Below are 22,882 nucleotides of genomic sequence, written 5' to 3' on the forward strand. Positions count from 1 at the left end.
TTCTCCAACCCAAGGAACGACGCCCACTTCCGTATGACGAAAGCCTCGACAGAACTACGGAAGCCCTATCCCTAACCTTAAACAACATATGTTGTGCGTCCATCACATCATTCTGGGTATATCATAATGCTGCTTGCTCTGAAACTAACTTGTAAATGAGTTCCTTCTGCTCAATAGTCGTAGACATACGGGTCTTTGAAAAATAAGATCTTGAAGGACTGAAACAGAATTAAACAATGACCATGCTTTGTGCAATCAAGTGACAGCATATAGTGTCCCCACACTAAATAGAAGGTTTGTCAATATTGTAACCCCTCCTACATGTGAGTTCCTCTAACTAGCTATCAAACCGCATGATTTCTGCAGTTTGCTTGCGACATTAACCTCTCTGACAGTAGAAGAAATACCTGTCATAGTTTCCAAATACATTCAGAGCTCAGAGACTGCATCACACTTTTTCATGGGAAGAATACAATGGACTTCATAATTACTGCTACAATATTCTTGACGGGTAAGACACGTTTGAACCTCCTGATTTTGTCTTTCGTTGTCTCTTTAAAAATATTTGTTGCCAGCAATTTTATTTAAAGACATATTTAATTTACACCGTCTTCAGCTGTGAGTTATGCATACCAAATATCATAAATTGTTATTTTATAAAAAGCAACACGACTAGAAGATTAATGACTACAAATGTAGAAAACGTAATGTAAAAAAAAAAAAAAAAAAGCCCTTAATATTGAATACAATTGAATTGCAAGTATTGTGAGAAAAGGCACCTGTTGCAGAAATTCCATCAAATATAACAGTAAAACTCAGTTATAATTAATATATGCCATCAATAATGAAGTCACTTTATAACAATTAAATGACACTAGCAAGACTGGCAAATAATCACAAGACATTATGAGAACCAATTATCAACCTATTCATTATGTACATCCTGTGGGTGGGGGGTGGGGTGGGGGTGTACTGACATTTCACCCGCTTAACAGGCCACAATCTTTAGAGGCAGACATCCTACATTATGTTTGAATGCAAATTGACCATAAAGAAGCTACAGCAGCAATTACTCATCTCTTAAAAGTAATCTTGCTGAGCCTACTAAACTTGTGACACCATGACAAATATCACAACCAACACAGCACATCTGTCCCACTCAGAGGGTATGAATAATTTACCATTTCTGCTGCCGTGTGTTTTAAACTAGCTCAGTATGTATTTGACTTGTACAATCAAGAGCAACTTTTTACTGTTTTTCTGATACAACAATGGCTACAGAAACCTAACTAAGGGTGGAGTGACAAGAAAACGCAGAACCCGAGTAAATGATGCCAAAATTGATCAATATCTGTCAGACATACTTGACCAGTGTCAGTCTGAATTTCAGTCTATTCACACAATCTCTTATTAAGTTGTTGACCATAAGAAAATATTCAGATTTTGTCAGGCAGTTAGAGTTTGTATTGTATCTGGCCAAATAAGGAAAAAAAGGAAGGCTTTACTTGTGCAATGAAAACACTCAATGTCAGAAAATCCCATATCTATCAGGAAGTCCTACATGTGTCCGTGTGAGGTAGTACACAGTATTTTAGTATAAAAACAGTCTTTTCTGCTTTTAAAGAAATATTAAGGAAGAAGAAATATCACATAGAATAAGAATCACAAGTTTACAGGAAGGAAAATAACTGGCTCAAGAATGTAATTCTGAATATATTTTTTAAATGAATAATTTTTTCGAGCTATGTTTAGAATTTGACCTTTTTTTTGACCATGGTGCTCCCTAGTGGCTTTATTAGGGAGGCAATGTATGTTATAATCACATTAACAGTCTGTTCATAGTGGTTTTAAATCAGATTCTGATCTTTTCATTTCTCAGTGTTAAAAACTGCACCTTGTTTCAACATCGAACCCGTGGCTTGGAAGTCCTGGAGTAACGGAGCCGCAGGTTTTGGCTACCAGGTGGTGCAAAGACAGTCAGAGTAAGTCAGACACATGTGTCAGAGCACTGAGGACATGAACAGATAACATTTCATAATACAGAAGATATAGGCTTTATTTAGCTACACTGTGCTCACCACGCACATTTGTCTGGTTTTCACTTCCTCAGCTTGCTCGTCAGCGCTCCCCTTCAACAGAATTCACTAAATGAAAGGGGTGAAATATACAGGTGCACCACTAGAGACAATTCATGCCAAAAATTGCCCATTCCAGGTAGGTAACTATTGATTTCTAAACATTTCAACAGAAAGTCTTGAAACTTACATGGTGAAGGTGTTTTTCCACCAAGCATGTTACTTGAATAGTATATTAGTTCCCCCCACCCCCCACCATAACTGTTTACAATTCAGTGCCAGCGTTTGCAGTCAACATGTCCCTTGGTTTGACAATGACGAGTGATCCCGCCAATCAAAACACTGTGGTGAGTTTGTAAACTACAGAGATTTCCACTACATTGTTAATATCAAGGCAGCAATCAGTCAAAATTCCCCTTAAACCTTTTAAACTTCTTGCAGCTTGAAAGTGTTGTTTAAGGTGACAGGAAAACAAATCAACGTATTGCCTGTTAATGTAACTGTGTTATCTCTTTTCAGGCATGTGGCCCGACCATCCCAAAGGACTGCAGGAGTATCACTATGTACAATGGTGTGTGCTTTGCGATAGACCCTTCAAATAGTTTTGGACCTCCTATTCCGTCTTCTCTTGAAGGTAAATGCCATATGCAGAGTTTGTGAAAAAAATACCCATGATAAAAAAGGTAGGGGAGAAAAATATTCATAATAATATATCTCAATATTTTCATGTCAACACACACACACACACACACACACACACACACACACACACACACACACACACAGGATCGTCATTGACAATGCATTCCCTAGCCCCTTCAGTAACCTTGACTGTCACCACTGCATGCCTTACCCTGACCCAACCCTAGCTCTAACCCTAAAAGCAGTCCCTTAGCCAGAGCATTCATATCCATTTAAACTTGTGGGGTCCAGCATTTTGGTTCCTACAAAGCTGTCAGACCCCACAAGCTGTTGGACCTCACAATTAGAATAAAAAAACAATTTCTGTAATATATATAGTCTGTGGAAAGAAATACCAATAATTAGCACACATTAAATCAGTGTATTATCTATAAACTGAAACAATAGTGAATAAAATTGAATGAATTTTAAACAAAAAATAAATAAAGACAACTTTGACATAAAACCTTGTAGAAATAAAGTCTCTTACCACATGTTGTCCTGGGCTGAAGCATGTCATTGTTGATCATCTTTGGCTTGTACTTTCAGAACACCTCTAGAAGCATGTCTGGATTAAATGGAACAAACAAATACCAAATATGTTCCTCCTTTTAATTCCTTCCTCTGGATTGTTATTCATTGTGAAACCCAACCCACTCACCTCCTTTGCCTCTCATCAAATATGTAATGTAAAAAAACAAACAAAACAAACAAAAAAAATCTAAAATATATATATATATATATATATATATATATAAAAAAACATTTCAAAATAACATTTACAGTAATTAAAAACACAATATATAATATTAACATAGGTGTATTAAGGCCACAACAGTCAGTGTGGGTTATCTGCCATAACATTTACTAAATTCTAAAACAAGGAATAAAGAGCAGTTGTACCACAGACGGAAAACCAACTACCCACTCACTGAGCAGAGGAATTATTCTACCTGAGAGAAATGTAACACAAACCAAAACTAACTTGAAATGAAAAAACACACTAATAAAATGTTTGACCGCAAACCATATCGCCATCAAACGTGAACTGGAGGCCACCAGCAGCAGCAGCAGCAGCAGCAGCAGCAGCAGCAGCAGCAGCAGCAGCAGCATTAGAAACTACTAGAAATGAAACTATGTGAAGTCAGTTCTACAATGAACCATGATAAAAAAGGGAATAAGAAATAAAATACCTAATACTAAAGTTTGCAAAGCTGAATTAATACATTGCAAACCTCAGCACTAGGTCATCCATCTCTTTTCGATATATATTCTATATCAGTGATTAAAAGATACAGTACCTCGGGGTGTTTGCACGCCTACAGTATCCATCAATAAAAACACAAAAATAAACATAAAACATAGTTAACGATGAAAGATATTTGGCTTACCAGACCCACAAGTGTACAAAACACTATCAGCCACATTGAGAGAGATACACAGCATCATTAGTGTTTGTGGAGGCAGCTCGCGGTCTCCACACCTGCTGGCCATGAGCCTACTTATTAGTTTGGCCCACTCACCTGATTGGCTTTTGCCACCTGCATGGTTCCTGGTGTCCCTGTGCTGCATAATGATTTTTGTGAACTTACACAAAATGAAAAGGTTATGACTGATGTAGTCACCTAGATAATGCAGGTATAATGAAAGAATTCAAAGGTATGTTAAAAGGGAACTTTCTGTAGGTGTTAAGTATCCACAGAATCTGCTTGCTGCATACATACTGTATATTTCATGTGATATATTATGTGGAAAAATGTTCAAATGAACGCTTAACTGATAATTCTATTGTCTGTCTTTGACAGATTGCCGAGCCGAAGCAGATATTGCATTTCTCTTGGATGGTTCAGGCAGCGTATCTGATCCAGATTTTAGAAGAATGAAGGACTTCGTGATAGATCTGGTCCGCACACTAATGGGAAAAGGTAGACAGGTAAAGTACTGTGTTCCCACTGTCACTTAAACTACACTCATTTGTGGTGCAGTGTTGAAGAAAATGCAATTCCATTTGTAAATATAATTCCACAATTTGTAACGGTTTCCAATATTTATGTTTCCACAATTTTTCTCCTCTTTTTTCAGTTTGCTGTTGCCCAGTTCTCTTCGTCACCCCATATCCACTATTACTTTGATAATTTTTTCACATCTGGACAATGGGAGTCTAACATTAAGGGAATATATCAACAAATGGGAGCAACTTACACAGCCAAGGCCATCAGATATGTGGTGTAGGTGCTGACATGATACTAAAGTCAGATAATGTAATGGTGGTTTGAATTGAATTGTAACAGATGTACTATATACTTTTCTAGTCCTGAAAAAACAACAAGTTTGAAAGCACTAAGAACTGTGTAGACTTTGGAAATTTCTGACTAAGGCAACTCCTACTTGGGATGTCAAAAGCTATAGTTTGTGGTGTTGTGTACTGTCTCCTGTGCAGTGGATGGGAACAGGGCTAGACATTAAAATTGTTTTATTTACATTCCTGGACAACTGGCAGAACTAAATGTGGAACATTAAGCCAATAAACTTGCATTACTGAGATAATGCACATATTTTGAAACAAAGAAACTGCAAGGTGTCAAAATTGTTCACAAATGTTGATGTCTCTAGAGATATAGTCTTATAACATGACAAAGAACACAGTAAAAAAGTGTCTTAAAAAGATATCTTTCTTGTTTAGGGAAAATATTTTCACACAAAGAAGAGGTTCCAGACCAAACGTGAAGAGGATCTTGATAGTCATTACTGATGGAGCGTCTCATGACCGGACTCAGTTGCCAAATGCAGCTCGTTCCGCTGAGCAGAAAAAGATTGTTCGATTTGCAATTGGGGTAAGTTGTTCAGTTAAGTCAAACGTGCAGAATGTATTTTCATAAAAAGGCCTTTTTTGTGTTTTATACGTGTAACCAAGATATACGGTGAATACTGTCACATGATGCTATTTGACTACTTTAAAGGCCAAATGTCCAAAATCTAATTTCTCCGATCCTGTCAATTTGTATTATACTTTCTTATATAACCAGCCCAGTTCACAAACCTTTGTAAAAAAAAAAAATTAATTTGAGAGGCGTTATCTTGGATTTAGTTTCTGTCAAGTTTAGCTTGTCTATTTAAGACCTGTCAGTCAATTTGCGAGTAATTAATACAAATGATATTTTAATTATATATATTCATTATTAAATTATATAATTTAATGAATGGCCTTTTTATGTGGCTAAAACCTTTATCTTATCAACTGTATATTAACAAGTAAACAAATCAACTCTGTTGCACAGTATAAGAACTTAAATATTTTTTCTCAACATTTCTAGGTGGGAAGTGCATTTTTTGATGTCAGTGCAAAAAATGAACTGATTACCATTGCATCTTCTCCCTCGAACGACCATGTGTTTCAAGTGGAGAACTTTGAAGCACTTCAAAAGATAAGGCAGAATTTGCAGGACAAAATCTTCTCTATTGAAGGTACAGATGATCATATTGACATTTTCAGTTGAAAATACTATACATGCGTTAGAGTCCAGTTTCATTTATTCAGTTGGAATATGTTATTGAATTGGAATATATGAAAATACTGTTATAACAAACAAGAAATGATAAGTGCTCATTTCTTTTGCTGTTACAGGATCTCAATCCAGTGGAGAGACACTGAAAATGGAAATGGCTCAGGGTGGATTCAGTGTTGCTTTTGTGCCTGGGGTAACTAAAAAACAATATACACCAGCAATTCACTGGACAATATAGTCTGAGACACACAGACACCCACTCACTCATGTCTCTATATGCCAGCCTTTGTAGCTACAGAGCAAACAGACAGCTGCACAATTTAACAGAAAACATATTTTGAATCTATAATGCATTTAGCTTATTATTTTGGTGATTTATGGGAAACATTTTCTTAAAATGTCTGTCTATGCTGCAGGCAATTCAGATGGCTGTTGTTGGTGCCAACCAGTGGAGAGGAGGCTTCCTGCAATACCCAGTCAGAGGCCAGGCGCCTTTTGAGCCTGCGTTTATAGAGCCTGACAGTTATCTGGGTATGAATAACATAATAATACACTAGAAAACATATACACGTGATTTGTGTCAGGTTTTAAAGTTATAATGGACCCAAATGCAGACCATCCAAGAGTAAGTGAAATCTGTCATTTATTAAGTGAAGGAAAAACAGAAACTTACAAAAAACCAAGAATCCAAAATACACCAGCCAGGAACAAAAAAACAGAAAAAAAAAAAAGAACAAAAGAAAAGAACAATGACCGGGAAGAAAAAGCTATTTCAAAATAAAACAGGAAATGGCAATGACCAAACTAATTTAAAAAGTCCAAACACAAAGAGTCCTTAAGGCAAACCATGACAGAGTTGTATTTGCACTGATCTACTGTAATCCTCCCACTTGTCTTTTGGACATACATAGATCAAATGTGAGTTTGTAAAAGGGACATGAAGAAGGCAAATGAGGAATAAGGAGTCAGTAATTTGAAGTAGTAGTTTATATGCAAGCATCTTTCATATCAGTCAAGTGTTTTTTTTCAGCTTACATGTATTTTATGTCACACATAAAACACTAAAAAGGACAGCATTTTTGTAAAAGAATAATCCATCTTCTCTCTCATTTATTTAATTTAAGTTTGATAAATAAAAATCACCAAAGTTAAGAAGAACACTACACCCACCACTGAGCATATTGGTTAAGATTAAGAGTTTTACAAAAGCCAGTAAGATCTCAGCAAGGATTTGCAATCCCAGGACTTGAATGTTGGGGAAAATTAGGTCTCAAACATGCAGGTCACACACTGACAAGACAAGACTATTATGAACTGGAAGGCTCCTTCAAGAAATATTGGATAGCCTGAGACTCAAAGAAGTTTTTGTATTATTTTATCTTTTTTTTTTTTATGACTATTTGCTGAAATATCTAATTTTCAACTTTTTTCCCTGCAGCGCTAATGATAATGAAAAATATAAATACATTGGCGAAATCATGATGGCTTTGACTCTCAAATTGTAGGTTACTCCATGGCAGTTGCTATAACCCGGCGAAACAGCCCACTGACAGTTGTTGGCGCTCCGAGGTATAAACACGTAGGGATTGTGATGGCAGTTGACAGTGGACGAAACCAACAATTGATTGACCCCTCTCCGTGGCAGGTGCGTGTTTACCCATAAGATAGATAGACGATCCATGTGTAGAAGACGAAAAATGTTTTCTCTTGAATAAAAAATGTTGTTTTCTTCCTTTATTTGAATTGTTTTGTGATCATTTGTTGCTTCCTACATCAGTTTCAGACTGGTGAATATTTTGGTGCAGAGGTTTGTGCAATGGATATGGATCGCGACGGCTTCACTGACCTAATCCTCATATCTGCCCCTATGTACAAGGACTCTGATAGAGAGGGAAGAGTTTACGTTTGCATGTTAACGGGTTCGGTAAATACCAGTTTAATCTAGTGCCATTAAATTAATCTATTTGTATTTTTTTTAACGCTCATGCAATCACTGACTCTCATCCTTATATTTTCACCAGAATGTTGAGTGTCGCTTAGATTCTCCGGTGATACTGAGAGGGGCGGCGTCTGACAAAGGAAGGTTTGGCTCGTCTCTTGCTGTACTGCCTGATCTTAATGAAGATGCTCTCAGTGATTTGGCAGTTGGAGCACCTCTGGAGAACGACGGTCAAGGCAGCATCTACATATTCCTCGGCGAAAGAAGAAGGGGAATCAATGATACCTACTCGCAGGTGAGCGAACTCAAAGAGCCAGCAAAGATTTAACACATCCAGTATGACAGGCCTTATGTTTGCCAAGGTACTTAAAATTTATACAATTTTAAATTCGATGAACTAAAATGCTTCCACTTACATAGAGAATTGCTGCCTCTGAAGTCCAGTCAGGACTGAAGTTCTTCGGTATGTCGATCAGTCGGAGGTCTTCTGACCAGAGTGGGGACGGACTGCCTGACTTAGCGGTGGGTTCAAAGGGCAAAGTTGTCTTACTCAGGTTAGTACAAGATACTCCTCTCATTCATTATTATGGTGTGTTTTCATCATTCTACTGTTACGCTTTCAGGAGTAACTAAACTTCCACTTTGCAGTGTGTGTGTAGAGCAAAGAAATGTTTAGTCATTGAGTCTCTTTGTACTAATTAAGGACAAAACTGTTTGTCAGTAATGGCATGAAGATACAACTGTTATCAGTTTGGTATTCTGTTAGATTATTCATCACAAAGCCAAAGTCTTTTTTCCTCATGTATTTTCCTGCTCTGTCTATTTCTAGATCAAAACCTATAGTAATGGTAGTAGCTACGGTTTCATTCAACCCAAACCAAATCCCTACTCAGCAGTCAAGCAACGACTGCAAACAACCATTGAAGAACTCTGCTGCAATCTGCTTTACAATGACCAGAGAGTCTACAGTAGCCACAGGTGACTCATTGTCCTCACTTTTTCCTAACCAAAGAGCCACTGTCCATCTGTTTAAATCCTTGTATGTGTGTACATGAGCAACATGTAGATTAAACTCTAATTTATTCCAGCTCAAGCAAGGATTAATTATACTCTAACACTGGATGCCACTCGCAAGGCCCCAAACAACAGAGCTTACATCACTGAGAACCAACAAGAGAAGACTGGATCGATTATTCTTGTCTTAAATGACGAAAAATGCCTCACCGAGAACTTCCTTATTGATGTGAGTTGTTTAACATCTTTAACAATAACATCAGGGAAACTTACCACAACCCAAAGAGGTTCAGACTGGAAAACCCCAAAAATCCTATTTTTTAAGCCCATGCTATTTTAAAGAGTCCTGCAATAAGTCACTGAATCCAGTGCAACCTTCACATCTTTGACAAAGAGTACTTCATAATTGTGCCCTCTTCTTGCAGGCTTGTCCAGAAGATGCTCTCAATGTACTTTCCAATGAGCTCAAGTTCACCTTTGATGGTCTGCCCTCTAATACAGATCTCAAACCAAGTCTCTCCCAGCAGGCTCAAACCACAACCATTCATCCTGTAAGTGACCTTTAAAGACACCCTTGTCTATTGGTCAGTTTAATACTTGCTAACAGTTCTTACACGTGGTCTTCAGAATATTAACGGAACAAAACCTAGTTGTCACGGGTTTTTGAAGTAAGTAAGGTGGCGAAGACGGGGTATAGATAAAGAACACAGCTTCACTTTGACTACTACTTTTTGGGAATTCATTTCCAAGTTGCATCACAATTGACCACTTTATATTAGCTACTTTGGCGAGTTCTACAGCGCTATGAAATGTGCAGGAATCAATATTGTAAATTTATTTGTGAGAACAGACGGACAAACTTAAACTGCAATGTCTTTGCTGTAACACTTTCTGAATAAATATGTTCACGCTCTCTTCCACAGTTAGGGTTTGAGATCAACTGCGGCAATGACAACAAGTGTGTTGATAACCTGAAAGTGGATTTCAACTTCACAAGGTGAGATACAAAAGTGACACCTAACCTGAGTGTGTGAACACATGTTTACTTTGTTCATTTCTGCAAGTACAAAGAGTTCAGACGTTTCAGTTTTGGGGTTGCAGGCACGGTAGAGAAAGAAAATAGCAGGGATGTCGTTTATCAGTCAGTCGGTCAGTTCAGGCTTAAATATCTCAACAAGATAGAACATGAATCCTAGACCTCATAGATCCTTTGTCTTTCTCTTTATCGCAACCTAGAGTTTCTAATTTGCTTTAACTTAAAAAGCTTCAACAGCTGGGCCATGACATTTGGCGCACATATTCATGTCTCTCTCAGGATGATTTATTATCATATTAGTGATCCCTTAACTTTTCATGCAGCAGTTCTTTGGTTGATGATCAAATACATTCAAAACTAATGACACTCCCGTGAGCCTCAGCTGTACTTTGTGTTTTGTGCTAATTGGCAAACGTTTGCATGCTAACACACTAAACTAAGATAGAAAACATGGGAAATGTTATACCTACTTACTATCAGTATGTTAGCATTGTCATTGAGAGCATGTTAGCATTTAGCCAAATTGCTGTGCCTACGTAGGGCCTCAGAGAGTTGCTAGCACGCCTGTAGTCTCTTAGACTTGTTTTCCTCTCCTGTCACTTTTCTCTTTTTTCATAATCTGCCAGATCCTCAGAGGTTAAAGTGGGCATTGATGAACTGTTGAATGTCACTGTAACAGTGGAGAACAGTGGTGAAAACTCCTACAACAGCCGCGTTATCCTCACATACCCAGCTGGGCTCTCTTACAGGAAGTTCACAAGTCTGCAAGTAAGGCATGAGGATGTCTGTTTCAGTTCATCTCTGGTCGGCTCCTCTCTTAGGTCATGCAGCAATTGTGGTTGATGTTTGGTTTTGTGTTTCATATAGGGAAGAATTGAGTGCAACTCATTGGATAGTGAGGATGGATTATCACGAGGAAGGACAGACTGCACCATAGACAAGCCTATTTTCAAGAGCAACACTAAGGTTTGTGTTTTTTTGTACAGCAGCATCTCTTCTCATTGCTGCAGAGACAGTCGATCAAACTGCGGAGGCAACCTGATCTCTCTCAACTCTTTCACGTTAGGCTTCCTTCATCGTGTCCTATGGGATCGAAACCAACAATCAACTTCAGAGGAGGATTTTTGTCACTGCAAATGCCACCAGGTATTGTTCAGCTGCCTGTGAATAAGCACAACACTATGCACCAAGCCTGTAGGTATTCACTAGTCAGTTAATTTCACTTCTCTCTTTTAGTGGCAATCAGGAACACACCAGTTCAAATGAGCTTTACAAAATGAGAGAGATTGATGTGAAGTACAGCATTTTCGTCACAGTTGAAAGGTTTGTGTTGTTCTGTGTGAGACAAAAGGAATTCATTTTAAAAAAGTAATCATTTTAAGTTGACACTGTATTAAGTAATATTAAAAAAGATGTTTAATATGTGTGTGTTTAATCTGTTTAGTTCCCTCAGCTACAACAATTTCACTTATGGAAAGAATGATTTGCAGAAACCAGTCCAACAATCACTTGTGGTAAAATATCTTATGATATGATAGTATCAAACATGATGTTAATGTTCATTACCTTGATTCTGTCTAGGCTTGTTTAGAGTCTTAAGTACCAACCATTTCTTTTCACCCTTTCTTTTAGGTTACAAATGATATCAGAGCGCTGAATTTCACTGTTGTGATCAAGGTGCCGGTAAAGCTCGGTGATAAAGACATCTGGGTGGATTCAGACAGTTTGCAGGTAATGATCCCAAAAATATGTCTTTTTGTGCAACTACAGCCTCATGGACGGGCAGATGGATGGACGTGGTTAAATGTAAGGACCTGTTAAACTGACATGAATCGGCTCTATTTCAGATTCCAGACTGCCAAAGAGACATGGATGAACAAGCTAGTGTCAAAGATTTTGTTGCTCAGATACAGAAAAATAAAGTAGTGGTAAGTACGCCTCTACCATCTACAGTCTGGCATGTATATTTAGAAATGTACATTGCACTGCATTACAGCTTTCTCTGCTTTCTGCCTTCTCTCAATCGCTCACAGGACTGCTCCATAGCCAAGTGCAGAGTGTTCAAGTGCACTAGGTTCATGGGAAGACTGGAGAGTAGGAAGTACAAAATCTCTGCCAACCTTAGCTCAGGATGGATAGAGCAGGTAATTGATGTGCATGTGTAATACTTAACAAGTGAAGTTATGAGTTTACATTTTATTCACATTTTAGGTGCTGAATTTGTAAGTATTTCGATTACAACTGGTCCCAAATATTACATATTTATATTATATTCAGAAATAACAATTAATAAAACTGAACATCACTGCAGATCAAGTCAAAATGCTCATCCTAAACCCCTGTATTTCTCAAACAGATTGGACTTAAGTCTGCCAAATTCCTCTTGACCAGCACGGCCAGTCTGGAGTACGACAGGAACCAGTTCATCTTCTTTTCAACAGGGTCTAATAACAACCCTCCCATTCGCAAGGTGATTACACCTTAAAGTTCTCTTTATTTGTGCTCTTAAATGAGCTTGAATTTGATCCTCATTGTGTCATTTCACCTCACAGATTGAGGCAGAGGTAGAAGTGTATCCGGAACCAGACTTCACCAAAGAGATCGTCGGAGGATCCTTGGGAGGGTTGGCTCTACTGGCTTTACTCACCGCTGGCCTGTATAAGGTGAAATACTGTATATACATTGTTTCAGTTCATTATACGGCCTCATGGAGACAATGAAGTCACTATAAGGTGTGCTACTGGGTCACCATTACTGCAAATTGCACCCAGTCAGTGTCTTTTCATTTTCAAATATTCAGCAGTTGTTCCCTCATCTGGTTTGGTTCTTGTCATTTGTTTATGATGCAGCTCTAATGCAGGATTGCAGTGTTTTTGGATAATTTTCTATATTTCTTTCTCTCAGGCGGGATTTTTCAAGAGTAAATACCAGGAAATGATTAATGACGCAGGAGGGGAAGGTGCAGGGGCTGGTGAAGGTGGAGCCACACCAGACGAGGCATAACATCTATTTCTATCCCACTGACACTGGCTGTTTCCAGATCCAGCACAATCCCAATGTTAGCCTGCTGATTGCAGCTGGTCACAAAACAACAAATCTCCAGTGGCATTTTTACTACTTTTATCATTCCTTCACTTTTGATTCATTAACTAGAGAAGAGCTTGGCTGTGTCCTGAAATCACTCCCTCAATCAAATGAAACAAAGGAAAACCACACATGTACCATGTGACAAGAGATCAAAACTAGACGAAAAGGTTGGGAACCAGATTTAAATAAAGTGGCAGAAGGTTAATGTCGTGCATTATATATATTACATGGGGAGAGATTCTGAACACAGCCCAGGTGCTTCAGGCAGGTTTTGCAAAGTGACATTTTGAACTAAACAGCCGACTGTTGGTGTACAGTGAAACATTTCTGTGTTTCTATTTCTGCTAAGTATGTATGTTAATTTATACATTTTGTATTAATCATGTGAAAAAAAATCAACACGGTATGATCGGCTGGATTCGGGTTTTCGTCACATAAGGTACTGTAAAACTGTTATGCTTAGGAGCTGCTTGCTAAAAATAACAATTTAATGCACTTTTTCTTGACAATCTGAATTGCTTTGTTTAGGGACAATTGATTAGATATGTAATATTGAGCAATAAGTATGTAGAATTTATGGAAAAGACATTTGTTTTATGCTTCATCAATATTTATTATATACTGTCACATTTCATTTGTCTGAATCATACATGACTCAGAGAAAACAGGTACAATATGATGGAATCGAGAATAAATATTATGAAAAATACTGTCCTTCATTTTTTTCCTTCAGGATTAAATGAAACATTTTGAAAAAGATATTTCCCTGTAAAATTGTATTACAGTAAAATGCCTTCTGTTGTTATAAAAATATAAACTTATTTGTAAGTGCCTCGTGATGCATTCTCTTTAGTGTGACCTGAGTATCATTTACAGTACACAATATAAACGTAAGGAAGAGTGGTCAAAGCTATCGGTCAGCTTGACTTTTGAGTGCAATAATGAACAGACCTACTATCACAACAACAGGAATATGGAAGAAATGGGGACAGTGAAAGCGAAGAATAAGGAAATTGTGAAACCTGGTGCATTTCCTGTTGTAGCTGCTGCAGGAGAGGGCATGTCACCAACTGTCTCCTTCAAGAACGACCCAAATCTTGAAGTCTTTGCAAAGACCTGAATGTCTGCACGGACTGATTTACTTCCGCTCATCGTTACAACGGCCACCTGGAACCAAGATGAGTCCGACTTGCACAGTAGAGGGCTGCCCGTATCCCCCTGCGAAAAAAAAGGATTCATCATCAGTGAGGTCCTGACACTCCTAATTCAAAAGAGTACAATGCTTTTCTTTCCCCACTTTTTTTTTTTTACCTGCTGAAGGTCCATGGTATGAGTGCAAATGTTCTCCGAATCAGAAACGTTCCCACAACTTGCCACTTGAGTTTCAAGGTCCCGAAGACCTGAGCCATCTTTATCGGCACCTAGAGAAATCCCATTTACCCACATGAGTACAGTTTGTGTGACTCATCAATCTCACCTATCAAAGATCAACTGAAATTACACTTGTCACAGTATATAAGTACAACTTGTAAAAAACACAAAACCTTAACAAATTCTTACCTCTGCTCTTACTCCCCTTCCCCCAGCCTGCCACCCAGCATGGGCTACCAATGGGGAAGGATCTGTCATTGCTAATGTCCACACATGCAGGCTGGATATAATCACTGTAGCTGACTGGTTTATCCAGCTGAAGCAGAGCAATATTGGAGCCCGCAATTTTGCTCAATGTAATGTTCACAACATCCAAAGACATCTCAAATTCCTCAAAATTGTTTACGCGTCTCTGGCCGAGAAACACGCTCCACTCCCGGACATTTGGATTGAGGCTGTAAAGAGGATAAAAGAACTCATGAGAAATACATGTCCACTGGTTAATACCTTCAATGAGTAATCAATACAAATTACTTTTATTCTTACGTAGAGAAGCATTGACCACTGGTGAGGACAAACTTATCAGCGATGAGGGTTCCTCCACAAGTGTAGACCCCATTTTTGTGGAGACTCACCATCCAGGGCCACATTCCTCCAGGCACTACACTACTGTCACCAATAGAACGACTGTTCATGGGAGCTTTGCCACACACTGACCCTTAAAGAGGATATTTGATAAATGAAGAGATACCGAAATAAATTGCAGATAAAGGAAAATAAATAATCCAAATTGTATGAGTGTAAAAGTTTTATTTGAAATATGCTTACTGGCAGGACTGGCTACACTTTGGGTGATAATAGTTGGCCTTGTTGTTGGTGAAGGTGCTGAGGGAGGAGGGAGATCAGGACAGTTGTAGATGCTGTCAGCGTCCGGCCCACTGGAGCTGAACTGGACAAAGCCTGGCTTATCAGAGCTGATGAAGGAGTTGATCCAGGACTGGTAGCGGGACACTCTGGAGTAAACTCCTGGCAGATTGGGACGAGCACAGCCAAAACCAAAACTGACTATTCCAGACTGGACCCACACGGAGCCCTGTTTGCTCACCATTGGACCTCCTGAGTCACCCTGAGGAGATGGAGAGGACACGTCTGAGACGGCGAGGAAATCCTAAACACATTTACCAACAAGTGACAAATGAAAAGAAGCAGCTGACCTGACATGAGTCTTTGCCTCCTGCCAGAACACCAGCACAGATCATGTTGTCTGTGACTGTACCGACTCCATTGAGACAGTTACACTGTCTGTTTCCCAGAACTGGCACCTCCACCTCTTGTAGAGTTTGAGGGAACGGTAAAGACACTGAGAGACCAACAAGAAGAGAAACAATTCATGCATCCACCTACACTTTATGTGACTGATCAAACTGTTTTACAGCAACAAGCAGACTCACCTCCCTCGTTGACTGCGCCCCAGCCAGTGACCCAGCTGTCAGTACCGTTGTTGAACACACTGTCACTGGCTGCCAGACACACAGGTCTGATGTAGTCTGTGAACATGACTGGTGAGGAGAATCTGAGCAGAGCAATGTCGTTGTCGCTGCTGTCGCTGTCATAGTTTGGATGTAAAATGATTCTGGCAACAGTTCTGGACACTTCATTTGGGTTTGTGCCCTGCAGGTTCTGACGGCCCAGAGAAACCTGCCATCCAGACGTACTTGTACTAAAGTCAAAGTGACAAATATGAATTAGTTTGAAGATGAAAATCATCACCAAACACAGACTGAGACACACACAAATACATCCTCTGTTATATAGTAGTTACCCACCTGGAGAAGCAGTGAGCAGCAGACACCACCCACTCTCTGTTGATGAGGGAACCGCCACAAACATGGCCGCCAGGCCTCTGCAGACTGACCTGCCAGGGCCAACTTCCAGGTGGAGCATCTTCACCTCCAACTATCCTGTTGTTCAGGGGAGCAGTGCCACACACTGGAAAACAGATCAGTGAGGCCACATGTGAGAAGCAAAGTCTGTCAAACTACTAAATCAATTAGTCAAAGAGATATTATGGAAATGATAAATAATATTTCCCAGGTTGTCACAGGGAAAGCAGATGGAGCATCTTGTTATAGGGATAATAAATCCCAGCATTAAACAGTTGGAAAACTTCAAGGAAATGTAGAATTAAAAAAAATGTCATACCATCAAGCTGAGCATGTGATTCTGGGAAAGAAGCAACACAAATGGGTTAGTCATAGTTATCTGACTATTGTAGCTTTTTCTAGGCAAACGCTCCAAAAGAACAGAAATAGATTATTTTCTTCAGTTACAATAAATAAATAAATAAATACAGTACATAAAAAGTGAAGGCTTCTGTTTATTCTCCTTTGGAATCAGTGTCAAAATGTGGTTTAAAATAAATTGTTCCTTAAATTATCCTTTTTTATAAAGACTATTTACATTGTGATCCATGACATTTGCACTTAACTGATGGTACTTGTAGCAACTTGGATTTATAAAGCTATAAAGTCATAACTAATTCTACTTCTTAATCATATTTTAATGCTACAACATGTCAGAAGTTCACGTTTCTTGCAGCCAGCTGGCAAAACAGTTTCCAGCCCGACAACATCAGTATCCACGTTAACACAGAGGGATCATTTCATGTAAGATACATTACACTATAACAGACTGCATGTGATAGATGTATTTCCATACTTACTAATTCTGGTTATTCAGCATTTAAGACAGAATAAATTGGCAGAGATAATAACTGCCAAGTAATCACAAAAGAAAACACTTGTGAAAGTGCGAAAGATTGTGGATGCTGCTGTTTATCTATGAAAGGAAAATCTGTAAATTATTTCAAGCTGGTACAACATAAGAACCAAAGTTCACCTACTGCCTTAGAATGATTTAACTAAGCTAAAGTTAAATAATTAATTCATAGTCATATCTTGAATTTCGCAATTATAAGATCAGTTGTTAACAGGATTTAATAAATTTAAGATATTGAATTAAATCAACTGTTCAGTCTTGCTTACAAATGTTACAGACATATTTGCTTTACATTCACATTTTCTCGGTTTGAAGAATCTGTTTTTCATTTCACCTGAAGAACTCAGAGCTGTGGCTGCTCCTGCTGGAACACAGTCAGTAAACATACATGGGGATAATGTTCATTTTTAAGTTGGTCTACCCACGTTTTGTTAAACAAGTTTCCCAGCATCTGCTGATAATCAAAGATGCTGAGCCGATCTAAAGTTTGACCTACCTGCAGGCAAAAGACTCGCCAGGGTCAATACGCAGAACCATTTCCTCAAAGCCATTGTGTGACTGAACGGTTTTTGTTTGTCCCTCTTTATATGCTTGGCTAGACGGGTCACCTGCCATGAGGTGTGCCCCTCCCACTGTGAGAAATATTCAACATCAATTGAGATGAACAGTTTCCTTGTTCCTTCTGCTTAATTTTTGTGGAAAAGAGACCAAAGCATTCCAGTAATGTAATTTCATACTGTTTATACACAGCTTGGAGGCCACTGTCCTAACTACAAGTCCTTTAACTGCAAGAATTAAAGGTGTTGTGAGGTTTACAACACACACACACACACACACACACACGCACGCATGCACACACACACACACACACACACGCACGCACGCACGCACGCACGCACGCACGCACGCACACACACAATTTAACTGTAGAATAAATATTAGAATTTTTAATTTTCCTTTTTTATTTATTTTTTTGATGATACCTGGAATAAAACTTGGTTATAAGCAGTGGTTTTAATTCTGCCCCTTTCATAGTCTGAGCCTCATTTAGTATCAACAGCTTGGAATGGAAAAAACAGTCAAATATGAGACTTTTGCACAACCCAGCGTGAGAGACAGCAAATACCTGACATGTCACATGCTTGTACAGACGGCAGTGGAACATTTTCACAAGAAGTGACAAAAGTGTCTGTTGTCGCTGTTTGTGGAACAATAGTACATTTCAGCTTCAGCTCCTTGGCTTGAGATTAAATGGTATTTCAGAGACAAAACATGTCATGGTTATGTAACTGGTGTCATGCTCACTACCTGTTGTAATGCAACGGTGGCAGGACGTAGCATTCAGGCTGCTCATGACATTTATAGCTCATTTAAAAATACACACATTACTAATATATCTAATCAGATTAAAAGGAATATATCTACAGTATGATGTCAATGGATTGAATAAGTAATGCGTGCTTTCATGTTGAGTAATCCAAAGTAGTCTACTCTAACTCATAAAACAAACTACTGGCATTCATCATGATTAAAAATAATTATCAGACAGGGGTAATGGGGTTTGTTGGACAGAAAGGGGTTAATCAGCTGCAGTGTTGTCATCTCAGCACACAACCAAACATGTCAAATGTGAATGTCATTCACAGATATACTTAAACATTTCTACCAGCACCTTTTAAACTACAACACATCACTGACAGCATGTATTTGACCTGTCTGTCAGCACAATGCATAAAAAAAGCTCCACAAAGGAAGAGGAATTCAGGGAGCTCCTGCTGACATGTTGATGACGTGACGCTCACGTAACAACAAACAATCGGTTTCCTAAGTTCATGTTTAAGCTGAAACCATTTCACCTCATCCATCATTTTCTATGTTTTGTTTAAGTACAAATATGCATTTTGACAGTAAGGAGAAAGACCTTTTCAAATGCAGTTACATAACATACCTTGCATACTGTTAGCTTGAAACTTGGGTTAACTTAATGGCCAATGAATTGTCATGTTCGGACATATTAATGACTTTCGTTGTCATTTAGCACAGAAAAGTGTTTAAAACACCGTTAGTCCAGCTTCCAATGAGAGAAAAAATGCACAAAACACTTTATTTTAACACAAATTCATGTGCAAATACTACTACTGTCCTGAGATGTAGAAGACGTAGATGGCCACATGCTGAAGTGGCATTGTTTTCTGTTTTTTTATTCAAGCGAGAGAAAGTAACAAAGGAATAATAATTGGAACATGTTGCGATGATTAGTTTCTACACTGCAGAGTGGATCTCAACTCACTTGAGGAAGAGAGAAAGGAAGAAGAGAAAACAGGGACAAAAAAGTGATGGGAGACTGTGATTTAAGAAGTGACTGTAGAGGACGAACTACCAAAGGAAAAAAAAATCCACATTTTGTTAAACAGGACATTTACTGTATGTAACTTTCTTGGTCTGACACGTTATCATCCGTCACAAATACTAATGTTGTCACAAAAATCTGGATGTTGTCACAGAAAATCTGGGGCCTCTTGCAGTGGATGATTAAGCTAATTAAACTCGAGAGATTTGTACATACACACCCAATGAAGGAAGTTCAGAAGTTCAGTCTCGCCACTTTATTTCAGTGGCTGGAAAATGCAAATGTCATGGTCACGATTTTACACCAGACCACTGTCTTAGGAAGAAGCAAAACACTCAACCGTTGTTTGTGATCATTATTTGAAATGAGGACAAGCAGCAATGTCATGGTGATGTGAGTATTCACACATGACAACTGAGTGAGTCACCCGTTATTAAGAGTCCTCTTAGATTTTATGGAAAATTTCTCTGAACAGAAGGAAAGTGCGTGAGGGGGTTAAGTAAAAGAGTAAATAATCATGTGAGGGTTTCAGATCATCTTACAATCAGAGAAAAAGCTAAAGTTAGACACGAATGTTTATTTGTCAGCAGGATTACACAATAACTACTGAACTGATTTGCTCCAAACCTGGTGGAGAGATGTGGCACTGGCCGGAGAAGAACCCGTGAAGACTTAGGGCAGACACAGATCATTTACTAAGAATTAGAATTTTTTTTCTCTGATGTCTGACGTATGTTGTTTGACGTTGGTCTCGGTGGAAGTCTGCGCTGGTTTTGTTAAAACAACAGTTTTTGTTGATTTTCTCTCAAAATGCCATCTGTCCACACTACAAGCCAAGCGGTATGAGGAACACTGACAATAGCCACTAAAGCCCACAGCTGACAGTCACCTCCGCTAAGGTGTAGATTCAAAAGGCATTTTGTGAAACACCCTGTGTGAGCGTTCACAGCCATCCATTCATTTCAAGTATGTGGAACGAACATGTCATGTCAAGATGTCACCTTGTCATATCATTCAATCCGTCTATTATTTCCTCACTTGATCAGCTAATTGTTTAATGTTTCAAATATAAGAAAATGGATAAAAATCCGTCCCAGTTCTCCCAGGGTCACGGTGACGTCTTTTTTTATGTCAATATTAATTTTACAAAGACATAAAGCAGAGAAAAGCGGCACATTTTCTTCTTCTTTTTCTCAAAAAATGATTGATCAATTATCACAGAATTTTCCAGATAATTGTGATTACTTAACTAATCTATCTAATCAATCTAACTTTAAGTATCAAAATAATGTTTTTCATGTCAGCTAACAGAATGCAATACGACCCATGCCTTTACACTTCCATAAGAGCTGGATATCTATTTTCTTTTTTAAACAGTCTTACTTTAGATTTAAAAAAAAAAATGTTTTCAGTTTATTAAAGATGCTTCACCCATCTACTTTCCATCATCTGCAGTGTTTATTTGCAATGTGATAATAGCATAGTAGCAGAATATTTTTGCAATAGTCACATTTTCCAGGAGAAAATGCTGTTGTAGACATTCTTTTTATGTTTTTTATCTTGTTAGTCTTTGGTTTGTTTTCTTTATTTAATAAAGTGGTTAATCAGCCACATGTTTGTGCAGTGTTGGACTCTGCAGTCTGTTAATTCAGATAAAAGAGCATTGTGGACAATGGACAAGCGGACAATGTGATTACTCATTAAATGCTCTGATGACAGACACAGCGGTCTGTGGTAGCAGAGGGGAAGTCATACAGTTTGGCTGATATCCTAAACTACTGATGTAATAACTAGGATGACTGGACAACATGATTCTAAGAAATAGAAATGATTCACATTTCACCAGAATTAACCAAATGAAAAGTTGCAGATTTATAGGTAAAAGAAGGTGAACAAAATAAAGCAAGAATTAACATATAGCCTACCGCTATCCATAAATGGATATCTGACTGGACAATAGAATTATTTAAATGTGAATGGATTTATCCATAAATGGATAAATTCATATTTGGACAAAAAAAAAAGAAAAATCATTAAAAGAATTAGAAATAGGAATCAGTTTCTGGAACACTTTCCAACCGTTTCATTGACACCTGTGGTTCTCTGTACAATGCATTATTAGATTGTCAGCTCACTAGTCAAATAATGTTGTTCAAAAGCGTAAAAGGAAAGCAAACATTTCTGCCTTTAAGTCTCCAACTGTAGTTGAGTTTCCTTTTCATCTTTTATCCTGCACTTCATATTTGTCATGTAGCTCCAGCTGTCCATCTAGTATTTGGTGTTCATAATTCTCATTCAATGCACAAAGCACTTGATAGTTTAACCAATGATGTTATTCAACTACTATAGCAAATTCAAAAGGACTAAGGTGGAATAATTAAAATATACATTCCTACATGAGTGTTGAGAGTGTTGAGCGCTTTGGACACTCTCAGGTTCACGCCCATGTCCAGCCTACACCACTATGGGTATGAGGGGTTACAGCAGCAGTGGTTTACACCTGCAGATGTGGACAATGCACCACCAATGTGCACCATCTCAGTGACAGCTTCTGCAAATTTGACACTTGAGCTACATGCAAGCAACGAGTGTCAGAAAACCCCCCCACCCTCAAGACTGCTGCAGCTTTTTTTTCAGCTATTGTTTCTCCATGTGTGACTAAAGTTCTATATTCACTATATACGCCAGCAAAGTGTGAGTTTTCGCACTTTGAGCAACTTAGCTATTGTATACAGGACGGACCTTATATATATTATCATGTGTTACTGTGATGACTGTGCAGGACTGTGCCTCTAGAGAGAGGGTATGAAGCTGCATTCAACAGTGTAACTTGCTAAATGTGATTGAGCAAACTTGTGAATATGTGACTTCAAATACAAACTTGTTCCTTGAGGCGCCTTTTATCTTAAAGCTTCTAAAAGGCCTTACTATTGCTTTAGGCTTATGAAAACAGAGTTTCACAAGACTTTTTGTTTTATCCTTGTTATTTTCAGCCATATGTGAAATACAAATACTAAAGCTGACCATCCATCACCATGAATTACA

General features: G+C 38.4%; 2 protein-coding genes across 2 annotated transcripts; one reads left to right on the forward strand and one right to left on the reverse strand.

Annotated features, from left to right (window-relative positions):
* The first annotated feature begins 354 nt into the window (after nucleotides 1-354).
* Nucleotides 355-14,047, forward strand: LOC111658703 (integrin alpha-M-like). The gene is made up of 30 exons (XM_023411331.2): nucleotides 355-511; nucleotides 1,880-1,982; nucleotides 2,111-2,214; nucleotides 2,352-2,422; nucleotides 2,595-2,709; nucleotides 4,562-4,689; nucleotides 4,839-4,984; nucleotides 5,440-5,590; nucleotides 6,071-6,221; nucleotides 6,382-6,455; nucleotides 6,679-6,793; nucleotides 7,768-7,907; nucleotides 8,040-8,186; nucleotides 8,284-8,496; nucleotides 8,622-8,755; nucleotides 9,031-9,179; nucleotides 9,290-9,444; nucleotides 9,641-9,766; nucleotides 10,139-10,212; nucleotides 10,878-11,019; nucleotides 11,119-11,217; nucleotides 11,318-11,397; nucleotides 11,488-11,574; nucleotides 11,696-11,765; nucleotides 11,884-11,982; nucleotides 12,099-12,179; nucleotides 12,285-12,395; nucleotides 12,608-12,721; nucleotides 12,804-12,914; nucleotides 13,156-14,047. Exons 1-30 carry the CDS (start codon nucleotides 475-477, stop codon nucleotides 13,252-13,254), a joined length of 3,426 nt encoding a protein of 1,141 aa, XP_023267099.1. The 5' UTR covers nucleotides 355-474; the 3' UTR covers nucleotides 13,255-14,047.
* A 247-nt stretch (nucleotides 14,048-14,294) lies between these two features.
* Nucleotides 14,295-18,038, reverse strand: LOC111658637 (polyserase-2-like). Its single transcript, XM_023411216.2, has 10 exons — nucleotides 17,984-18,038; nucleotides 16,912-16,932; nucleotides 16,536-16,698; nucleotides 16,161-16,429; nucleotides 15,924-16,069; nucleotides 15,538-15,835; nucleotides 15,256-15,427; nucleotides 14,899-15,164; nucleotides 14,650-14,759; nucleotides 14,295-14,556 (listed from the first exon to the last, which is right to left on the reverse strand). Exons 1-10 carry the CDS (start codon nucleotides 18,036-18,038, stop codon nucleotides 14,296-14,298), a joined length of 1,761 nt encoding a protein of 586 aa, XP_023266984.1. The 3' UTR covers nucleotide 14,295.
* Nucleotides 18,039-22,882: the final 4,844 nt, after the last annotated feature.

The sequence above is a fragment of the Seriola lalandi genome, unplaced genomic scaffold (assembly GCF_002814215.2).
Source record: "Seriola lalandi dorsalis isolate HSWRI2012SDOR001 ecotype SW California unplaced genomic scaffold, Sedor1 jcf7180002054464, whole genome shotgun sequence".
Lineage (NCBI taxonomy): Eukaryota > Metazoa > Chordata > Actinopteri > Carangiformes > Carangidae > Seriola > Seriola lalandi.

Excerpts from the sequence above, each read along its gene's own strand:
- LOC111658637 (XM_023411216.2), bottom strand. The coding sequence starts at position 18,038 with ATGGCTTTGAGGAAATGGTTCTGCGTATTGACCCTGGCGAGTCTTTTG. Across the intron at positions 15,836-15,923 it reads GAGGCAAAGACTCATGTCAG|GGTGACTCAGGAGGTCCAAT; the intron begins GTCAGCTGCTTC and ends CCATCTCCTCAG. Across the intron at positions 15,165-15,255 it reads AGTGGTCAATGCTTCTCTAC|CCTCAATCCAAATGTCCGGG; the intron begins GTAAGAATAAAA and ends TCCTCTTTACAG.
- LOC111658703 (XM_023411331.2), top strand. The coding sequence starts at position 475 with ATGGACTTCATAATTACTGCTACAATATTCTTGACGG. Across the intron at positions 9,767-10,138 it reads AAACCACAACCATTCATCCT|TTAGGGTTTGAGATCAACTG; the intron begins GTAAGTGACCTT and ends TCTCTTCCACAG. Across the intron at positions 11,983-12,098 it reads TGGATTCAGACAGTTTGCAG|ATTCCAGACTGCCAAAGAGA; the intron begins GTAATGATCCCA and ends GCTCTATTTCAG.